The sequence below is a fragment of the Panthera onca genome, chromosome F1 (assembly GCF_046562875.1).
Source record: "Panthera onca isolate mPanOnc1 chromosome F1, mPanOnc1 haplotype 2, whole genome shotgun sequence".
Lineage (NCBI taxonomy): Eukaryota > Metazoa > Chordata > Mammalia > Carnivora > Felidae > Panthera > Panthera onca.
In genome coordinates, this window is record NC_138355.1 from 36,125,796 (window position 1) to 36,143,354 (window position 17,559).

The window sequence follows — 17,559 nt, forward strand, 5'->3', positions numbered from 1 at the left end:
ACTCAGCCCTCCCTTTATCAGGTTTGGAAAGTACGAGCCCTTGCCGAAAAGACCAAGATGACAACGAAGCTCCCCTCCTCCCCCAACACAGCGGTTCTGGAAAGTCAAGGAATCTAGTGCGCATCACTCACGTGTGCCCAGTTTTCTGCAGGCATTTATAATTCCTGTTGCTTCACTAAACTTTTAAGTACCTTTGTGAGGCAGGCTGCGCAGGTGGGTAGGATTTTACAGATGAGCAAACCAGAAACAGACACGTTGCCTGATCTGTCAGCAGCCACACAGCTAGTGGGAGGGACAGGACTGAAGGCGCTTCCCTTGACCCCTGATCCAGAGCTCTTCCCACCCTGCAGAGCCTCCTCCCTCTGGTCAGTGTCTTTCAGTCCCTTTGCCTGAGCAGGGCTAGGCCTCTGTCTTTGGCTGAAAATACGTACTGTTTTCTGTTAGCTTTTTTGAGGAGTGTGGGTTCGGAGCAGTAGGAGGACTTCTCTTTGCTCCCGATGCTCAGGCAACTAGAACAGCAGCCACAGGGCCCAGCGGCCAGGGGCCCCTGCTGCATGGGCACCAGGCTGCTGCTGATGCGGAGTGAGCCATTGACCAGGCAGTTGAGGGACCTGCCACCGGGCGCAGCGGTCCGGGGGCCGTGCTGGCAGGGCAGCCGGGGCAGGGCAGGAAGTGCGCCACTCTGGTCCAGGGCAGGTGCCTCGGTGATGGTGAGCTCAGAGGAGCTGGGTCTGGAGGCTTCTGAGGCTTGAGTGACGGGAGGCCTGTTCTCCACCTCTGGGTGGATGCCTGGGCTGTGCAAGTTCATGTGCAGCTTCCTCATGTGATGCACCACAGCTGCTGCATTGAAGGCTTGCTGAGGAGACACAAGAGCAGCCTCTGGCCACCTCCACTCCCAGAGGGCTGCAGGGCTCAAACTTTCCCTTTGCCCTGTGGCCTCTTGAAACTTGCCCACTTCTCATTTCAGGGAGGGTCCAGGGAGCTCCAGTGTCTGCTAGGAAGCCCCAAGGACAGCCCCTCCACCAGCCCTGCCCCAGCTCAGCCTCCAGTGGCCCAGAAGAGCCTGCTACCTCCCCAGGAAGGGCGACCTACCCTCCACTTGCTCTTGGCAAAGTTCTTCTGGATCTGGAGACTGACTGATGGGTAGATGTCCCGGTGGAGGGCTGTGTTTCCATTGATCCTGTAGATATAGAAGGGACACCTGGCTAGTGGGTGATTATGGGACTCATCCAGGAGCTGGGCAGGGAGCTGTGCATGCAGGTCCCAGTTAAGTTGAGTGAACTCAGAAGAAGAGTGACCCACCGTAGGAATGGGCTGGAACCAGGCTCCTCTGTCCCCCTGGGCAGGTCATTAGGGGGGCAATGCTTTGGCAAAACCAAAATCTTGCTTTACAGCAGGGTCGGCAAACTATGGCCCGTGGGCCAAATCTACCCATTGCCCATTTCTGTAAATAGGTCTCACTAGGACACAGACGTGCCCATTCATTCAGGTATGAGCTATGGCTACTTCCAGGTGATAAGGGCAGACTGAGTAGTTGCCGTATAGACGATATGGCCGGCTAAGCCTAAGATACTGACTCTCCAGCTTTTCACAAACAAGGCTTACCAGCCCCTGTGTCAGAGGGTGCTTGGGTTGTCCCTCTCTGTTAGCTCAAAGCTTTGCTTGGAACCCATCTCCTCCTGGAAGCCTTCTTGAAGGAGGCCACCCAATACAGGCTGCCCTTGCCCTCATCATCCATCTCTGCGTGTTCCTTAGACATTTGCCTTGGGTGCAGTACTTTCTAGGTACTAGGGACACAGAGTAGCAACAGATGTCGCCCTGATCCCTGGGGCTTTCCAGTGTAGGCATGGAGCCTTGTTCCATGCCACGAACTAGAGTCATTCATGTAAGCTGTGTGATTGATAAAGAGAAGTGAGGAGGGGTACCTGGCCTGCAGGAGCCAGGGCATCAGGGAAGGGCAGAAACTGCTCCGGTCCTCAAGGATGCTACATACAAGGCAAGAGGCAGGACATTCTAGGTGGTGAAAATAGTATGACCCCAGGTGTAGGTTGGAAAGAGCTTGGTATATGGGGTAGGGGAGGGCAGCAAGAGAAATGCAACTCTTAGGCCTCTTTGGAACAGAGGAGGTGTGTCGGGAATTGGGGGAAATAAAGTTGGAGGTAAAGGGTCAGGCCAGAATGGGGAAAACCTGAAAAGGCACAGGAATCTAGGCTTGCTGTGGTAGGAAGTGGGGAGCTACTGGGAATCTTGAGCAGGGGTGTCGCATGAGAAAACAAAGTGTTTCAAGACTTCATTTACTCAGTTTACTGATTGGTTGCTTTGTGATTCCTCACAAATCGCCTCACTTGGGATGATTCTCTTAAGGACAGGGCACAGCTGCCTCTTCCTGGTGCCTCTTGCACAGCTGGTACTGAGGGCTGCATCCTAGTACTGATGACAGAGCCTGGTTGCGTCTGTCTCCTGCCCTTGACGAGATGATGCAGCCCCCACGTCTGGGTCAGAACCCACTTCATTAAATGCTGTTTGCATCTCTAGCTGGACCGGATAGACAAGTCTATGCTCCTTGGATGCTGCAAGAGTAAAGAGCTCAGGGCAAGCAAACTCTGGGGATACACCATGTGAATGAGTCATCATGGCATCTGGGGATCCAAAAGGCTAGGGTCCAGACCCCACCCCATCCTCACTCACCAGGGGTGCCTCAAGGCCTTCTCACAGGTGTACCGTTCATTCGGGTCCTTCTCCAGCAAGTGGCAAATAAAATCCTTGGCTAAGGGGAGCAATCAAAGACACAACTAAGGGCCAGATTTCGTGACTGATGGAAATTCACTTCCGGGCTGGTGGGTGGCAATGAATGCATCTTTAGTTAATCTTCCAAAGAGGCAATTTTAAGAGTCTTAAAAGAGAAAAAAAAAATCCAAGCCACCTAACGACAACCCACCATAAACCACCAAAGAGAGGCTCTACGTAGCCTCACCCACACAGCACTGCAGATACATCTCTTATCACGAGGCACCAACGTGCCTGCATGCCACGAGTGTATTCGTTTGCACCATTCAGGGGCAGGCACCCACACGTGGGCACACATGTGAATGCTGCCTTGTCCCAGTGCTGATCTGCACTTAATGGGCCCCACAACATGTAATGATTGCCTTCTCTCCCACATACAGACATTGCATACTCTCAGTCTTGATATCTGAAAGGAAAAACTTGGCCTTGGTTTTGCTGCTCCTGCCTGAAACATTCCCCTGTGCCTCAAGCTGCCCTCCTGGCCCCTCATCTAAACTACCTCCCCTCTTTTACCAGGTATGCTGTGGTTCTGCCTCCAGAAAACAAAAGCCTAAACATTGGATGCAAATAATTTATTTGGCCTTTGAGCCAGATGAAGATTTCTCCACTTTCTCTGGCAGCCTGGTCTATAAGTTTCCCTAGGGACTTTCAAGAGCCAGGACTGGCATCTTTTGTTAAGCTCTTTTCTCTTGGCACCCTCTGCCTTGAGCCTGTCATCTTGTCCTTCACACCTGGTAGCCTTACCTGACTCAGAAATGTCATCCCAGAATGGAGATTCAAATTCATAGTAGCCCTCCTTGATCTTCTCGAAAAGCTTAGACTCAGTTTCTTCATAGAAGGGGGGATACCCACACAACCTGCAGGGAAACACGGAAGGAGGTATGCTGCTAAACAACCCCAGTCTCCCTGAGCCAGCCCCTCCCTTCTGCCTAGCCTCCACTATACACAGGCATGAGCTAAGGATCTCCAATCAGCAGTATGAACAGGTGGATTCGGGAATGATGCAGGCCCCATCGAGTGTTTATGCAGGAGCCGAAGCTTGGAACAGGCAGCCCTGGAAGGCCCCTTTGTGCGTTGTTCCCCCAAACCTCTCACCACCTCTCCTATACCTCCCCTGACACTTAGATGATGTATACAAGATCTTTAAGAGGGATGATAGAATGTCTGCTTGAATGTAAGTTTCCTGAGGGATTATTTAGGCTATTAGCACAGAATAGACAATCAATGAATATTTGTTAAGTAAATGAATGAGTGACAGTAGTTACTCAACATAAGCTTAGGAAATAGAGAACTGAATCCACACTAAGGGGTAAATGACAGGTTATTTTCCTAACAGCAGAGTCTGCTATAGATGAAGAGGAATGGTGGGGAAGGGGTGATGTGTAGGTTAGTAAAGGAGAGCCCAAGAATATGTGAAGAGGAACAATGACCAGATTCATTCGGGCCATCATTTTGCTTTGGGCTGACTTGCCAGGAGAGAAATTTGAGATGTGAACATTGTACCCACTTGACTTCCAAGCTTGGCTTGGCCTCCCCTTTTTCCATTGCTCATTCCATAGAGCGGGACTCAACACATTTATATAGAGTAAATGGGGGTGGGGTGCAGGAACAGAGAGTACCATATGGCTCAACAGTGGGTTCACACTGAGCTCTGTTTTTATAATCTGGTGGAGACCAGGACAGAAACCTTTGGAGCTGTGTGCATGAGTAAGCGTGTGTGTGTGTGTGTGTGTGTGTGTGTGTGTGCGCGCGCACACACACACACACACATGCATGCAAGCACTAGCACATGCACACGTGTACATACACATGCTTTGGAGGTGGATGTTGCTTGAGGAGCTAAAATAGGGGAGGGGAGAAAAAGGATGAGCAGGTTGTGAGATTTCCCAGGAACTGAGCCAATGACAGCTTCTACTCACAATATGTAAGTGATGACGCCAATAGACCAGCAATCCACAGCCTTGCTGTAGGGCTTCTGTGCCAACACTTCCGGAGCTACAACAAACCAAAGGCAGAGTCAGGGCTGGGACAAGAAGAGAGGGCTGAGGGGTGAGGGCTGAAGGTCAGGATGAGGCTTAGAGAAGAGGACTAGGAAAGCTCCTGGGATGGCAGTGTTTCTGTATCACTGAAACTTTTCCTAGGGCGGGGACGGTGTCTCTCCCATCTGACTGAATCTTCCTCCATCAACCTGGAAGGTCCCCATGACAGGGCCTATGACTCTTACATCAGACTGGGAATCTCCAGGGCTACCTTGCCCCCATCAGATGTAGGTCTATGTCTCCCCACACAGATGGGTTAGCCCAGGGCTGGGGTTGTGTGTCTGTGTTCTGATGGGGACATCTGCCAAGTAGGAGCAATCTCTCTCCCACTAGACTGGGATCTCCCTGAGGGCAGAAACCGAGTCATGCCTCTTAAAATGAGGAACTCTTAGAGGGCAGGTGATAACTGCTCCATCTGTCTCTGATACCTTCTGAGGGCAAGGCTTAGTTATCCGTATCAGACTGAGAGCTCCATGAGAAAATGAGCCATGTCTTCCTCTGAATGGGAGCAGTAGAGGGCTACTTTCTGTATTTATCCCAGATCCCAGGGATTTGTACTCATTGGGACTCAGTACCTACTAACTGACCTCTCTTTGGGGGTGAGAGCAGATTTCCTCTTAAGTTAGAGTTCTCCTTCCTACTACCATCCTCAACCAGGTGATGAGTGGTGAAGAGGGAAGGGGCAGGAGTGGACATTCTGAGTTTTGGCTTTCTCCCCATGAAGTTTGGGGATGCTTTCACCTGGTAACTTGCCTGCCTTACTTTTTGGGGGGCCTTGAAAGCCTGTTGTTTAGGCAGGAAGTCCCACCTCTGCCAGTTTCCTAGGATGTTTTCTTGGGGATATGTTTGGGTGGGAGCATGCATGCCTGAGTTCCTCAGCTTCAAACTCAACACTATGCCTCTGGGATACCACCAACTGGTGGGTTGTAGTCTCCCGTGGAAGTGGGAAAAAGGAAAAGGGTGGCTAGTGGTCAAACCCTTGGCAATCTAATGATCTCTGGGTTTGTGATCTTGTCTCTGCCCCTGGTTTAGCTGGAGAGACAAAGGCAGGAAGTTAGCCAAAATAATGAGAGGCAAGTATAGGCAGGGGCTGTTGGAAGAGTTCAGGGGTAGGCTGTCTTTAAAGATGTAGGGTTTGGGAGCAGTAGGGGTAGTTCCAGAGATACATGGATTGACCCTAAGCCTCATAATGAATGCTCTCCTGGGATTGCCCCTGAAGTTGAACCCTGTCTCCTTATAACCACCAATTCTGTTAAGTAATATCCATGAGGTTGAATGCAGCCAACTGGTTAACCTTCCTCCTGTCCCCAGACTCACCCACATAGCCTGGGGTCCCACAGGCAGTGGACATGACTCCACTCTGTTCCATCTTGGACAGACCAAAGTCTGTGATCATGATCTTAGAATTCTCTTCAGGGGTTAGGTACAGCAGGTTTTCAGGCTGTGGGAGAAGAGCAATACCATGCAGTGTAGGATATAATCATCTGAAATACATATTTATTTTCCTCCCCTGATAGAGAATTTCTTAGGAAGCTACGCTCTGGGCTCCTGACTTCAAGGACAGGCTCATGTCCCCCAGTTCTTCCCTCCTTCCTCCTAGCTGCAGCTCCCCACCCCATATTGAGCACTCTGTATTTTGCTTATGGCCCTCAGGTTGCCCATCTTTGTAGCCATTAAAGAACTACTCCCTCCCTCTCCTCAGCCCCAACTACCCTAAGACTGTTTTTTGAGGAAATCAAACCATAGTTAATTGTCTCTGACCTTTCTAAAGTCTAGTGTGTGCCTGATGCAATGTTGGCCTCCAATTAGTATTTATTTCTTCTGATTTTGAGTGTGGCTAGGTTCAAGAAACATGTGCATTCTCTTGGTATCCTAATAGGGTGAGGCCTAGGGCAACGTTCAGGAAGAGGCTGAGATGAAAATTAACAATGATTGTTCAGTCATTCAAGATTTGTTTAAGGGATCCAACAAATGATGAGGTTGGTCCAACCCTCTCATTTTACACAGCTTAGGCTGCCCATGACCCATGCAGCTTCCTGAAGGGTCATTCTATTTCCCATTGAGGACTCCCACTCGGGCACCTTCAAGTCTCTGTGGACGATGCCATTCTCGTGGAGGTATTTCACTGCTGACAAGACCTGCTGGATCACCAGGCTGGCATCCTTCTCTGTGTAGACACCCCGCTCCAGGATCCGGTCAAAGAGTTCCCCGCCAGAAACACTGTGGGCATAGGGGCAAGCGCAGGAATCCAGGTCTCATTCCAGGTCAAAGGGACATAAGTGCGTTTACTCTGTAGCTATGAAGACACAGCAGTGGCAGAACGGATGGGTGCCCACGGCCTAGGTAGGGAGGTCTACCTTAGTTTGAGAATACCTCCTTTGGGTGGTGGAATGGTATCACGAGCGAGTCATTTCTTTGGGCCAACCATTTCCCTCTCCCTAGACACTTCTTTGAAGTGCAAAATGCCCCTCGTTAGAGTTAAGCAAGAAGCCAATAATCCCTTAGTGGACACACGCTTAGCTGCCTATTTTCCTGACTTAGGACACAGGGGCCATGATGAAAGAAGAGGTGAAATTGAAATGAGGCAAAACAGGAATGAGGTGTACACGTGACACAAATTGTGCTCGTGTCAGGATTTCTGTCCTCACTGGAAAACTGGGCTAGTGACTGCCGAACTTGTGGGTGGAGTTCTAGTGCTGCTTGGAGACTCCAATGGTAAGGTATCTTAGGATTCAGGGGAGCTTCAGATCCACTCTGCTCCCCATCTCTTGAATGCCATCTATACTATTTTTGCCAAGAAGTTTCTTAGCTCGTCCTGAAACACCTCTGAGGCAGACAACTCACTACCCCTAAGACAGACTGTTTTATCTTTCACTGCCTTCTTAATATTTCTGTATATTACAATGGAACCCACTCCCTGTAGTTTCCACCAGCAGATAGCCCTTCTACCCACTGGGGCCACGCAGAGCAAGAATACCACCCTTTCACGTGGATCTCTTCAAGTATGTGAAGACAGTGAAATGCTCACCTGAGGCCTTCCCTGGGATAAACATTTCATGGGCCAGGGTTTCCAACTCTTTCACAGTCCTTGCCCCCTTGTCACTGTTCCATGACACTGGATGCGGACGTGCACACATCATAGGACCATGCAGTGACGAGGAAGGAGAATTTCTCTAATCAAGATGCACACCACCCTACTCCTTTTGTTTCTGTCCTGAAGCTCTGGGCTCTGCCATAGGATCTAGAGGCCCATGAGAAAGATAGTCTCTATGCACAACTAACAATTCCTGACACGGGGTGGCCTGGGTCCTAGAGCTGGCACCCTCATAGGCTTTCCACTCTTCGGTGATATCTGAATCTGCCCGTTTCCCTGCCTCCCCTTAGCTGGCTATCTAAATGTGTGCTAATCCTGTTGAATTGGCCTCATTAAGGTGCCACATGGTCCCTGCTCATTTGTTAATGCTGTTCTGCACCCCTATGCCCAACCTCACTCCCTTGACCACCTGCTCCCTCTATTCACTGGGCCTCAGGTGAGCCTTGGAGTTAATAGGCTGCTTAGGCCTGAATCAACTCGTTAAAGTTTCTGAGGAATCAGCCTGTTAGTCAAAAATATTGCATCTAGCCATAGAGATAGCAGAGTGGTGTGTGTGTGTGTGTGTGTGTGTGTGTGTGTGTACTTTATAAATAGAAGTTTCTCTGAGTCCAAGGCTGAGCACTTGTAGGAGCACCGACCAACTCCTACAGCATTCAGTCTCAGACAGGATTCCTATTTATATATGACAATGATGTGGAGACCTTTCTAGGGAGGCACCATTTCTGTCCCACAGATGGACACACACAGTCACAGCCTGTTTTTAACTTTGGATGGATCTCTTTTGAGAAAATCTTTTTTTTTTTTTATATGTATCAAATTGAAATCTGTGTCGTGTGGTTTCTAATCCCACAGTAATTTTACCCTAGAGTGGCATTAAAGTATTTAACGTTAGTTTGATGGACTGACTGGTCACAATGGACTCAAGCCGGGGCACCCGAGAAGGGTTCTGGAGGGTTCCCTGCTATGCCAGTCATTATCCCTTCAACTGTAGCATTGTGGGGAGGTCCAGAAAGTCTGAGGGGAGTGGCTGGGGCACAGGGGGGGATGGATGGGTTGGAGTCACAGCTGCTGCCGGAGTCACTTAGCTGACTTGTAGCAAATACTTTAGGGGCACCTGGATGGCTCAATCAGTTGAGCATCTGACTTCAGCTCAGGTCATGATCTTGCAGTTCATGGGCTAAAGACCCATGTTGGGCTCTGTGCTGACAGCTGGGAGCCTGGAGCCTGCTTCGGATTCTGTGTCTGTCTCTCTCTCTGCCTCTCCCCTGTTTGCGCTCTGTCTCTCTCTCTCTCTCAAAAATAAAGAAACGTTAAAAAAATATTTTAACGATCGGTAAGGCTGTCGTGGTACAGACCATCTCAATAATCAGTCCTTGTTCTACCCTTCGGTCCACATAGAACATGTTCATGACCAGAGGCATACTTAACCTGAGAGAAATCTTAGCATTTGAGAGCCTCTTGAACTAATTCTTGATCTCATCTTTTAAATCACCGTACTCCCCTCACCACCGAGCAGCTTCCTCTAGGCCTCCCAGGCCCCCAGAGACGTCTGTAGAGGAAGTGGGTCACCTTTCACTTACAGCTGCATGACCAGGTAGTAGTGAGTGGTGCTCTCATAGATGTCCTCCAGGGTCACGATGTTTTCATGCTTGATCCTGGGGAAAAGGAAGGGTCATGGTACGTGGTTTAGGTGTCCAGACAAAGAATGGACTTTTTTATTTCTGTTAGAGACTTTGATGACAATATTTAGGAAGAGTGGATCCTTGTGAAACCTTCCTAATAAATAGGTGGTCACAAAGAAATCTTGAAGATCCCAGAGTGGTGTTCAGTCTGTATTTTTGAATGGATAATTGATCATTCTGCCTTCAGGGAACCAATATTTTGTGGCTACTCCAGAAATCTCTTTAAACTTTGCCAAAAGAGCAAGTTAAAATACCTGAAGAAGGCCCAGGGAACACCCAAAACTAGATTATTTTACAAAATGGGTATCCAGAAACATCCTTGAAGAAAGTGGACTGCAGCAGAAGAGAATCGGGTTAGTTAAGCCTCCTCATGGGTAACCACGGAAGTGGTGTTGCAAAATTCTTATTCCGGAATATTTTGAGAAGCCGGGAAGATGCTATTTTCTGGGGTCAGTTCTGTGGAATGTCTTTGTTGCTGATAGTAATTCTCAATCAGCGGCTCTTTTGTCCCTGGGGGAATATTTGACAATAACTAGAGACATTTTTTGTTATTGTGCCTGGGGAGGGGGTAAGAGCTACTGGCATCTAACGGACAGAGACAGGAATGCCGGTAAATATCCCATAATGCAGAGTCCACCACCCCACCACCCCAATAAAGAATTATCTGGTCTAAAATGTCAGTAATGCTGTGTTCAGGAAAATTTGCTCTAGGTTCTCTCTGAATGGGATTACTCAAGGGCCAAGGCAAGCAGAATAATCATACTTGCCGTGGGGCTTGGCTTCCCGGGCAGCAATTCTGTGCATAGGAAGAACCTTTCTAGGAAGTTTGGTTCATGGCTGGGTAGCATAGGGGTTAAGAATTTGGACTCTGAGTCAGTTGGGTTTGAGTTCAGAGCTGGATGAGATACTTATGAAATGGATGACTGGCTGGTTTTCTTAAATCTCCTAAGCCCCACTTTTTTGGTTTGTAAAGTACATCTCTCTCATAGGGTTATATCAGGATTAAAAGAGACAATGCATGCAAAATGCTTAGTATAGTGCCTGGGGAATAGTAAACACATAATAAACAGTATCTATCATCTTTAAGTTTAATTTCTAAAATTATAGACCAACTGCAGTGGGTACCTGATGGATTCAATTACACTTACAAGTTGACAATACTAACATTAATATATCATTTACTGAACAAATCTTTACCAAGCATCTATGCTGTCAGGGACTGATGATACAATACAACGGTAAGAAAGACCACCATAGTCCTCGCTCTCAATGAGTCCACAGTCCATCTCTGTTCTAATCTCTCTGGAGTCCAAACTGGTATCTCCAGCATCCTCCATGTAGAGATTGGGGGATACACATATTCAGTAGGTTCCAACAAATTTCTTTCTATTTCCTTCAAGCCTACACATCCCTTTTGTTCTCTATCCAAGCAATGACATTACTATCCACCAAATCGCTCAATCTCAGCATCATTTTTAGTACTTTTCTCTTTTATACTCGAAGCAGTCGATCCCAAGCCCAATCACTCTCTCTCTTGAATCCAGTCTTCTTGCTGCCACATGATCCTGCTATTACCTTTGCTTGTATCCTCATCCATTGTCTAGATTATTGAGAAAGTCTTAAATCCATCTTCCACCATGCTTAAGAGGCATGGCTCTAAAATATAAGTCTGATCATGTGATTCCTTACTAAAAATTCTTTGATGACTTTTCTTTGCCCACAGAAAAAAGTCAACATTCTTTACCATGGTATCCAAGACCCTTTATAATCAGATCTCATTTGATTTCATCTCCTGTCCCTTGATGATCCTTACTCTAAGCTCAGGGGCTTCTAATACCGACTCTTTCCTAACGTCCGTTGCGCTTACACAGTTGAGTTTCTGTTACTCTCAGCCTGAATTCCCTTTCTGCATTGCCTCTCCTGTCTCCATTAAATTCTACTCACCTATCAAGGTGCCTCTTCCTTAAAAATGTACCTAATACCCCATACTCATAAAAATGCACATGTAGGCAAAATGAATCTCTATTTTTCAAGCCTTGCCTTCTGCTACTATTGGCTCATGTCTAATGGGATTAGAGTTTGTTATGGGCACCTGTCTCTGCCCAGAAAATGTGAGCTTCTGAGGATAAGGAATTTTGTAGGCCTTATTCTTGTGTTCCTAATGCCTAATACACTTTTGGCATACCATGGGGATTCCACAAGGCTTTTTTGTGTTTGGGTCCTGCTGTAAACAGTTAGATGGTTTGTTAGTGTGGCCTCTACCATGATGGTTGGGGTGCTGAGCCTATATTTGCTTTGGAATAAACTCAAACCAATTTCTAAATCTTCTGCTTCCTTAATTACTGATTCTTCCTGCTATTGGCCCTAGTTGATTTTTGTTCCATTGAGCTAATTATTCTCTGGTCTATGTGCACAAACCAGGTCTGCTATCAGTTGGTTTGCTAGTCAATTTGCTGCCCCCCACAACCACCCCCCAATCAGCAGAAGCACCTGCCTGGCTTAACTTGGCCGATTGATCAAATGGACACATTAATGCAATCAAAGGGAGTAAGTAATGCCTTTGGGTGTGGAAATCCATCTTCGGTCCTACTCAAAGGTAATTTGTGAAGGAAATGTTATGATCTCACAGTTGTACCCAACCAACCCTAAGACCCACTCACTTTTTCAACACGGCAATCTCATTCTCCAGGCTGCTGTCCCGGAAGGCAGGTGACTTCTTGATGCACTTCAGGGCAAAGAGCTTCCCAGTCATCCTTTGCTTCACCAGGAAAACTTCTGAAAAAGCTCCTCTAAGTAGAAGACACCAAGAGTTAAAATTAGTCCTGGCTGGCTAGAGAACATTGTTAGAGGCAAAACCAAAGGGTAGATGAAGGAAGGTGTGGTTGGTAATTGGTTTCCATTGTCACTGTGGGTACCTGAGGAGCTGTACTGAGGGTAGAGCCTATCTTACATCGAGCCCTGTGTCCTTTCTCTTGGGAAAGAAAAGATTCTACTACAGACTCAGGCACTAGATGGATGCTATTTCCCGATTCTGTGATTTGGAAGGGACACCCAGGGACTCCGCTTTGGTTATGGAGAGATTTCTCCATTTGGCCAACCCAGTAAAGAGCGGCCACCGCAGAGTCAATTTACTTGCCTTCTTCCAGCATGTTGAAGCATGGCACACTGGAATGGCAGCTGAGGTAGCACTGGGAACAGGGCTCAGGCAGTGATGGAACAAAACTCCCCTCTCAGTTTTAGATGGTGATAATTATCTTGAGCCAATTACCAAAGGCTAAGGGGGCTGAGAACCCTCTCATTCAGTAGGATCTATGAGAATGAAAGACAGAACCCAGCAGCTCTGGAAAGGTTTTCTGAAGAAGGAGAGGTTAGAACCCAATGGAAACACAGGGTAGGATTCCAAATTATAGCTTTCTCGTTTTGAAGGGGGTTCTCTGGAGACCAGGCTATTGAATAGCAGTTAGCTAGCCATGGATGTTGGAGCCCAAGTGCCCAGGTGAGAACCTCAGCTTTTTGGGTGACAAGTTACTTAACTACCCAGTTTCTTTACCTGAAAAGTGGGAGTGTCAATAGTATCTGATTCAGAGTTGTTTAGAAGATGAAATGAATTAACATACGTAAAGTGCTTACAAGCATTCCTGACATCTGTTAAATTACATGTGTCAGACACTATTATTGTTATTACTATTATTAGTTGAATACCATTAGGGAGAACACCTGGTAGTAACAAGAAGCAATAGGGTTTAAGTGAGGAAACAGCTGAGCCATCGCGTCCCCTGCCATCTGGGGATTTTAGACTCGGGGCCCAATAGCAGTCAAGCTCGTGTAATGGCTTTGAGGATCTGCATTAGGAAATACTTGGTGTGGGGCGCTTGGCTGGCTCAGTGTGTTAAGTGTCCGACTCGGGTCGTGATCTCACGGTTCAATTCGCAAGTTCGAGCTTCGTGAGTTTGAGCCCCGTATAGGGCTCCGCACTGACAACGTAGAGCCTGCCTGGGATTCTCCGTCCGCTTTTCCCCACTCACACTCTCTCATGCTTTTTCCCTCCCTCTCAAAATAAATAGCATTTAAAAAAAGAAAGAAACTACTTAGTGTTTCCTGGGTCTGAGTTTCCTGTTTCCCCCAGCTGCACTTGGAATGAATTAATCAGAGCCTTCAGAGCTTGCTCCATTCATTCATTCGTTCATTCACTCATCCCTTCAATCAAGATTTATTGAGCACCTACTGAGTCATACACTGGAGATAAAAAAGGTAAGTGTTTCTGTTCTTAGGAAGCCTGCAGACTAGTGAAGAACGCAGACAAATGAGCAATTAACATTGGATTTGAAAGATGTTATTAGACATTCAATGAATGCCTGATTATCTGACAGAACAGATAATCCGCGTGTTAGTTAGGTGCTTGGATTAGTATCGGTCTTGAGAGTCTAGTGTGAGAGATGGACACATACAAACGAGCAGGGGTTATCATGAGACCACCGACAGCGAACATTTAAGACAGGGCCTCTGCTCTGGCTGGGCAGGATGCATGGCACACAACTCCAACACATGCCAGTCACCTTGGAACCGCTGTACATTTTCGTCCAATAATTATTACAACACTTTCCCCCCCAGCAGCTAGCAGGCTAGAAAACAAGGGCACCTTTTTCTAACGTGCACGCAGCGATCGCTTGGAGTAGCTAAGGAGCCCGTCATCCGTGGCCCTCTGACTTAACACCCTGAACTCAGTTTTCAGGGATGAATGAGAGTTAGCCCAGCGAAAAGGTGGAAGTGATGTCTCAGGAGGGGGGTGAAAAAGAGGTAGAAGAAACAGCATGGAGGCGCAGGACAGCAGGTAGGATGGGGCTGCCAGGGTCCAGCACCATCTGCGAAGTACGACGCAGGGAATACGGGCACACGAGTGGGCACGAGTGCCAAGTCCTCCACCCGGTTGCATACGGAAAATGCTCAATAAACGTGTGATGGCTGGATGGGTGGAAGGAGGGAGGAGGGAGAGGTTTGGACTGGGATTAGCTGTGTGTTCTACTCCTCTTTAGATCCCACTTTCCCTGTTATAAAATGAGAGAGTTGAACCACGTGGCCTTCAAGATTCCTTCCAGCTGTGGCCTTCAAGATTCCTTCCAGCTATGACCTTCCGGGACCCAATTTCAGAGTTCTCCCTTTCGCCTGTACGTGGGTGGTACAGCTGACTTCAAAGCCGATATCCACTCTGGGTTCTCTTGTGGAATGAGGTCAAATTCCAGCCTTCCTTGCGGGGGGGTGGGGGGGGTGGGCATTTACATTGCAGTGTATGTAAATGGCGCATCCTAGGGTTGTGCAGTATGGTGGCAATTTGAGATGGTGTTACTGCTCTTCTGCCTCAGGCTGCTTTGTACACTGTGTGTGTGTGTGTGTGTGTGTGTGTGTGTGCGTGCGGTGTGTGTGTGTGCGTGTGTGTGTGCGTGCGCGCGCGCGTGTGTGTGTGTGTGTGGTAAGTATGGCTGGGCAGTGAAGAGGGATTACAAGACTTAATTGTGCTATCTGTCAGAGTGGGGAGCAGAGAGCTAGTTCTGAGCAGCTCAGGTTGCTGGGGTCAGAAGGCAAGACGGGCAGAGGCTTCAGAGCCAGGATTACTTTGCTGCAGTAGAACTTGGTCTGTGTTTCCTGCTCTGAACAGCTCTCTCTGCTTGCTGGAAGACTCAATGATGGGGGAAGTGGGGGAGGACCAAGGAGATGTCTCTTCTTGGGCAGTGAAAGGAGGAGGACCGGGGCCTGGTGACATTTCCCCTGCTATGGACTAGCTTTGCCCATCGTCCATAAGGCTACCCTAGGGCCCTGGAATTGTGGGTGATCTCTGGGCAGATTTAGCAAAAGCCTTCTCTACTGGTGGGTTGTTCCAGAAGAGCTGAGGGCTAGAGACAAGAGGCATTCGTCAAGATTCCAGTACATCCTGCTCAGAGGAGTCTGCCCCACCCACTCCTCCTTTCCCCTCAGCATCTCACCTTGGTAACTGCATGGGGTCTGCAGCTTGGGGCTGCCTGTCCCCCTCCTGGGCACTTCAGGGGTGCCTTCTCTTTAGCTTTTGTTCAGCCCCAACTGCGGCAACAGCTGTGACTTGCCCCCTCTCTGGTCCCCAAGTTCCCCAGATCAGTGCAGGGCTGGATATATTACAGCCATCAGAAGCACTTAAAATACAGATTACTGACTACTCAGTCCTATCTCCGCAAACCCCAGTGCGGTAGGTCTGGGACCAGGAGTCTGTAGTTTTCAAAACTTACCTATGCTAAAATGATAGTGGGAAGTTATTACTGATTTTCTTGAGTGTCACAATGCTATTGTGGATACAGATGAAAATGCCTTTATTTTTAGGGATGCAGACAGAAGGATTCAAAGGTAACATGTCATGAAGTGTGCAACTGCTGACAAATTGTCCAGGGAAATCAGTGCATGTGTGTGTGTGTGTGTGTGTGTGTGTGTGTGTGTGTGTGAAAGAGAGAGAGAGAGAGAGAGAGAGAGAGAGAGAAAGAGATGAAAGTTTGTAAAACAAATATAGTGAAGTGTTAACAGCTGTTGAATTGTGGTGTATATTGAGGTGGTGTATATATTTGTTGTTCACTGTATTATTATTTCACTTTTCAAAAAATTTAGTTATTTTCACAGCTAAAAGTTAGAGGGAAAGGGGACACCTGGGTGGCTCAGTTGAGCAACAGACTCTTCATTTGGGCTCAGGGCATGATCTCACTATGGTGATATCGAGCACTGTGCTGAGTGTGGAGCCTGCTTGGGATTCTCTCCCTCCCTTTCCCTCTACCCCTCCCCCCCTCTCTAGCACCTACTCTCTCTCTCGAAATAAATAAATCAACTTAAAAAAATAGTCAAGAAAAAGTTAGAGGGGTAGGCTCCCCTGGTGACTCTACTGTCCCCCTAGACTTCACTGAGTTCCGTCTTCTAACAGACCCACAGCACAAGTCTGAGCAAACAGTGAATAAGCCCTTGCCAACCTGGGCATCCTTCTCCCTCCTTCTCTTGATTTTCAGGATGCTTGGCAAATCATTTCTGATTCATGCATGAGTCTCGTCCCTCTCTCCTGCCAAAAATCCACTCTCTAGCCACCCCCGTCTTGGCAAAGGTCCTTGATGGAAGGCCAAGGCTCTGATGACCAGCGCCACCCCCGAGATCCTCCTGCGTGCGCAGAGCCCCACGCTGGCCTGGGCAGGGAGAGCTCAGGGACCTCCTGTCCAGGCCAGGCCTGGCTCCTCTCCGTCTACAGTGAGAGTGTGGGCAGCTGTCATTGCCCGAGGTCAAGCCTCCCAGCCAAGGCCGACGGAACTAAACTCAGCCCGAGTTGGCTAAAGGGAAAGCTTGCTTGAATGGACAGCCTACTAACTGCCCCTCACTTCCTGGGGCCCAATTAGCCCAGACCAATTAGCAGGCCAGCTAGGGTCCTGGGGCTACGGAGCTGGTGGCCCGGCCCGGAGCCCCTGGCAGCCTGCGTCACAGCCTGCACCCTCCCCGGGGGGGTGGGGGGGGGTGGGGGTGGGGGAGAGGCAGGACTGAGCAGAGTGTCAGCTCCAGACAGGCTGTCTCTGTTCCTCCAGCCGTGTAATCGTTGTCAAAGGGCAGGCACAGACACTCCAGAGGCGGGTAGGAGTTTGGGCTACGGCATGACTTTATTTTTCCAACACAGCACTTAAGCTACAGTGCAGAGTCGATGGGGAGCTGACTCCAGTATGTGTACCCATCCACTCTCTGGGGCCCAGAAGCCCCTTCTCCTCTGTCTACAGTACACAGCGGGGCTGGGTGACCTGTTCACTGCCAGGGGGAAATGAAGAAGCTGGATGAGGAGGCCCAGGAAAGTTCTAGGGTCACTGAATCTCCACAAGTGCTCCAGAATCCCGCTTTCCTGCCAAGTTGTCCCGGATCTAGAAGTAGGGCAGGGATCCCTGGGGGTGGGCCAGGACGAGGAGCCCAGGGAAAGGGC

General features: G+C 48.6%; 1 protein-coding gene across 2 annotated transcripts in view; it reads right to left on the reverse strand.

The window, feature by feature from the left end:
- CAMK1G (calcium/calmodulin dependent protein kinase IG) overlaps positions 1 to 17,559 on the reverse strand; it is a 29,578-nt gene that overhangs the window by 1,262 nt on the left and 10,757 nt on the right. For both annotated transcript variants that reach the window (XM_060643933.3, XM_078440785.1), the window contains exons 3-11: positions 12,263 to 12,391; positions 9,501 to 9,575; positions 6,908 to 7,046; positions 6,144 to 6,267; positions 4,707 to 4,782; positions 3,532 to 3,644; positions 2,689 to 2,767; positions 1,093 to 1,180; positions 432 to 856 (exon numbers count right to left, since the gene is read on the reverse strand). In XM_060643933.3, coding sequence (XP_060499916.1) covers positions 432 to 856; positions 1,093 to 1,180; positions 2,689 to 2,767; positions 3,532 to 3,644; positions 4,707 to 4,782; positions 6,144 to 6,267; positions 6,908 to 7,046; positions 9,501 to 9,575; positions 12,263 to 12,391 — 1,248 coding nt within the window. The remainder of the gene's footprint in view (positions 1 to 431; positions 857 to 1,092; positions 1,181 to 2,688; positions 2,768 to 3,531; positions 3,645 to 4,706; positions 4,783 to 6,143; positions 6,268 to 6,907; positions 7,047 to 9,500; positions 9,576 to 12,262; positions 12,392 to 17,559) is intronic.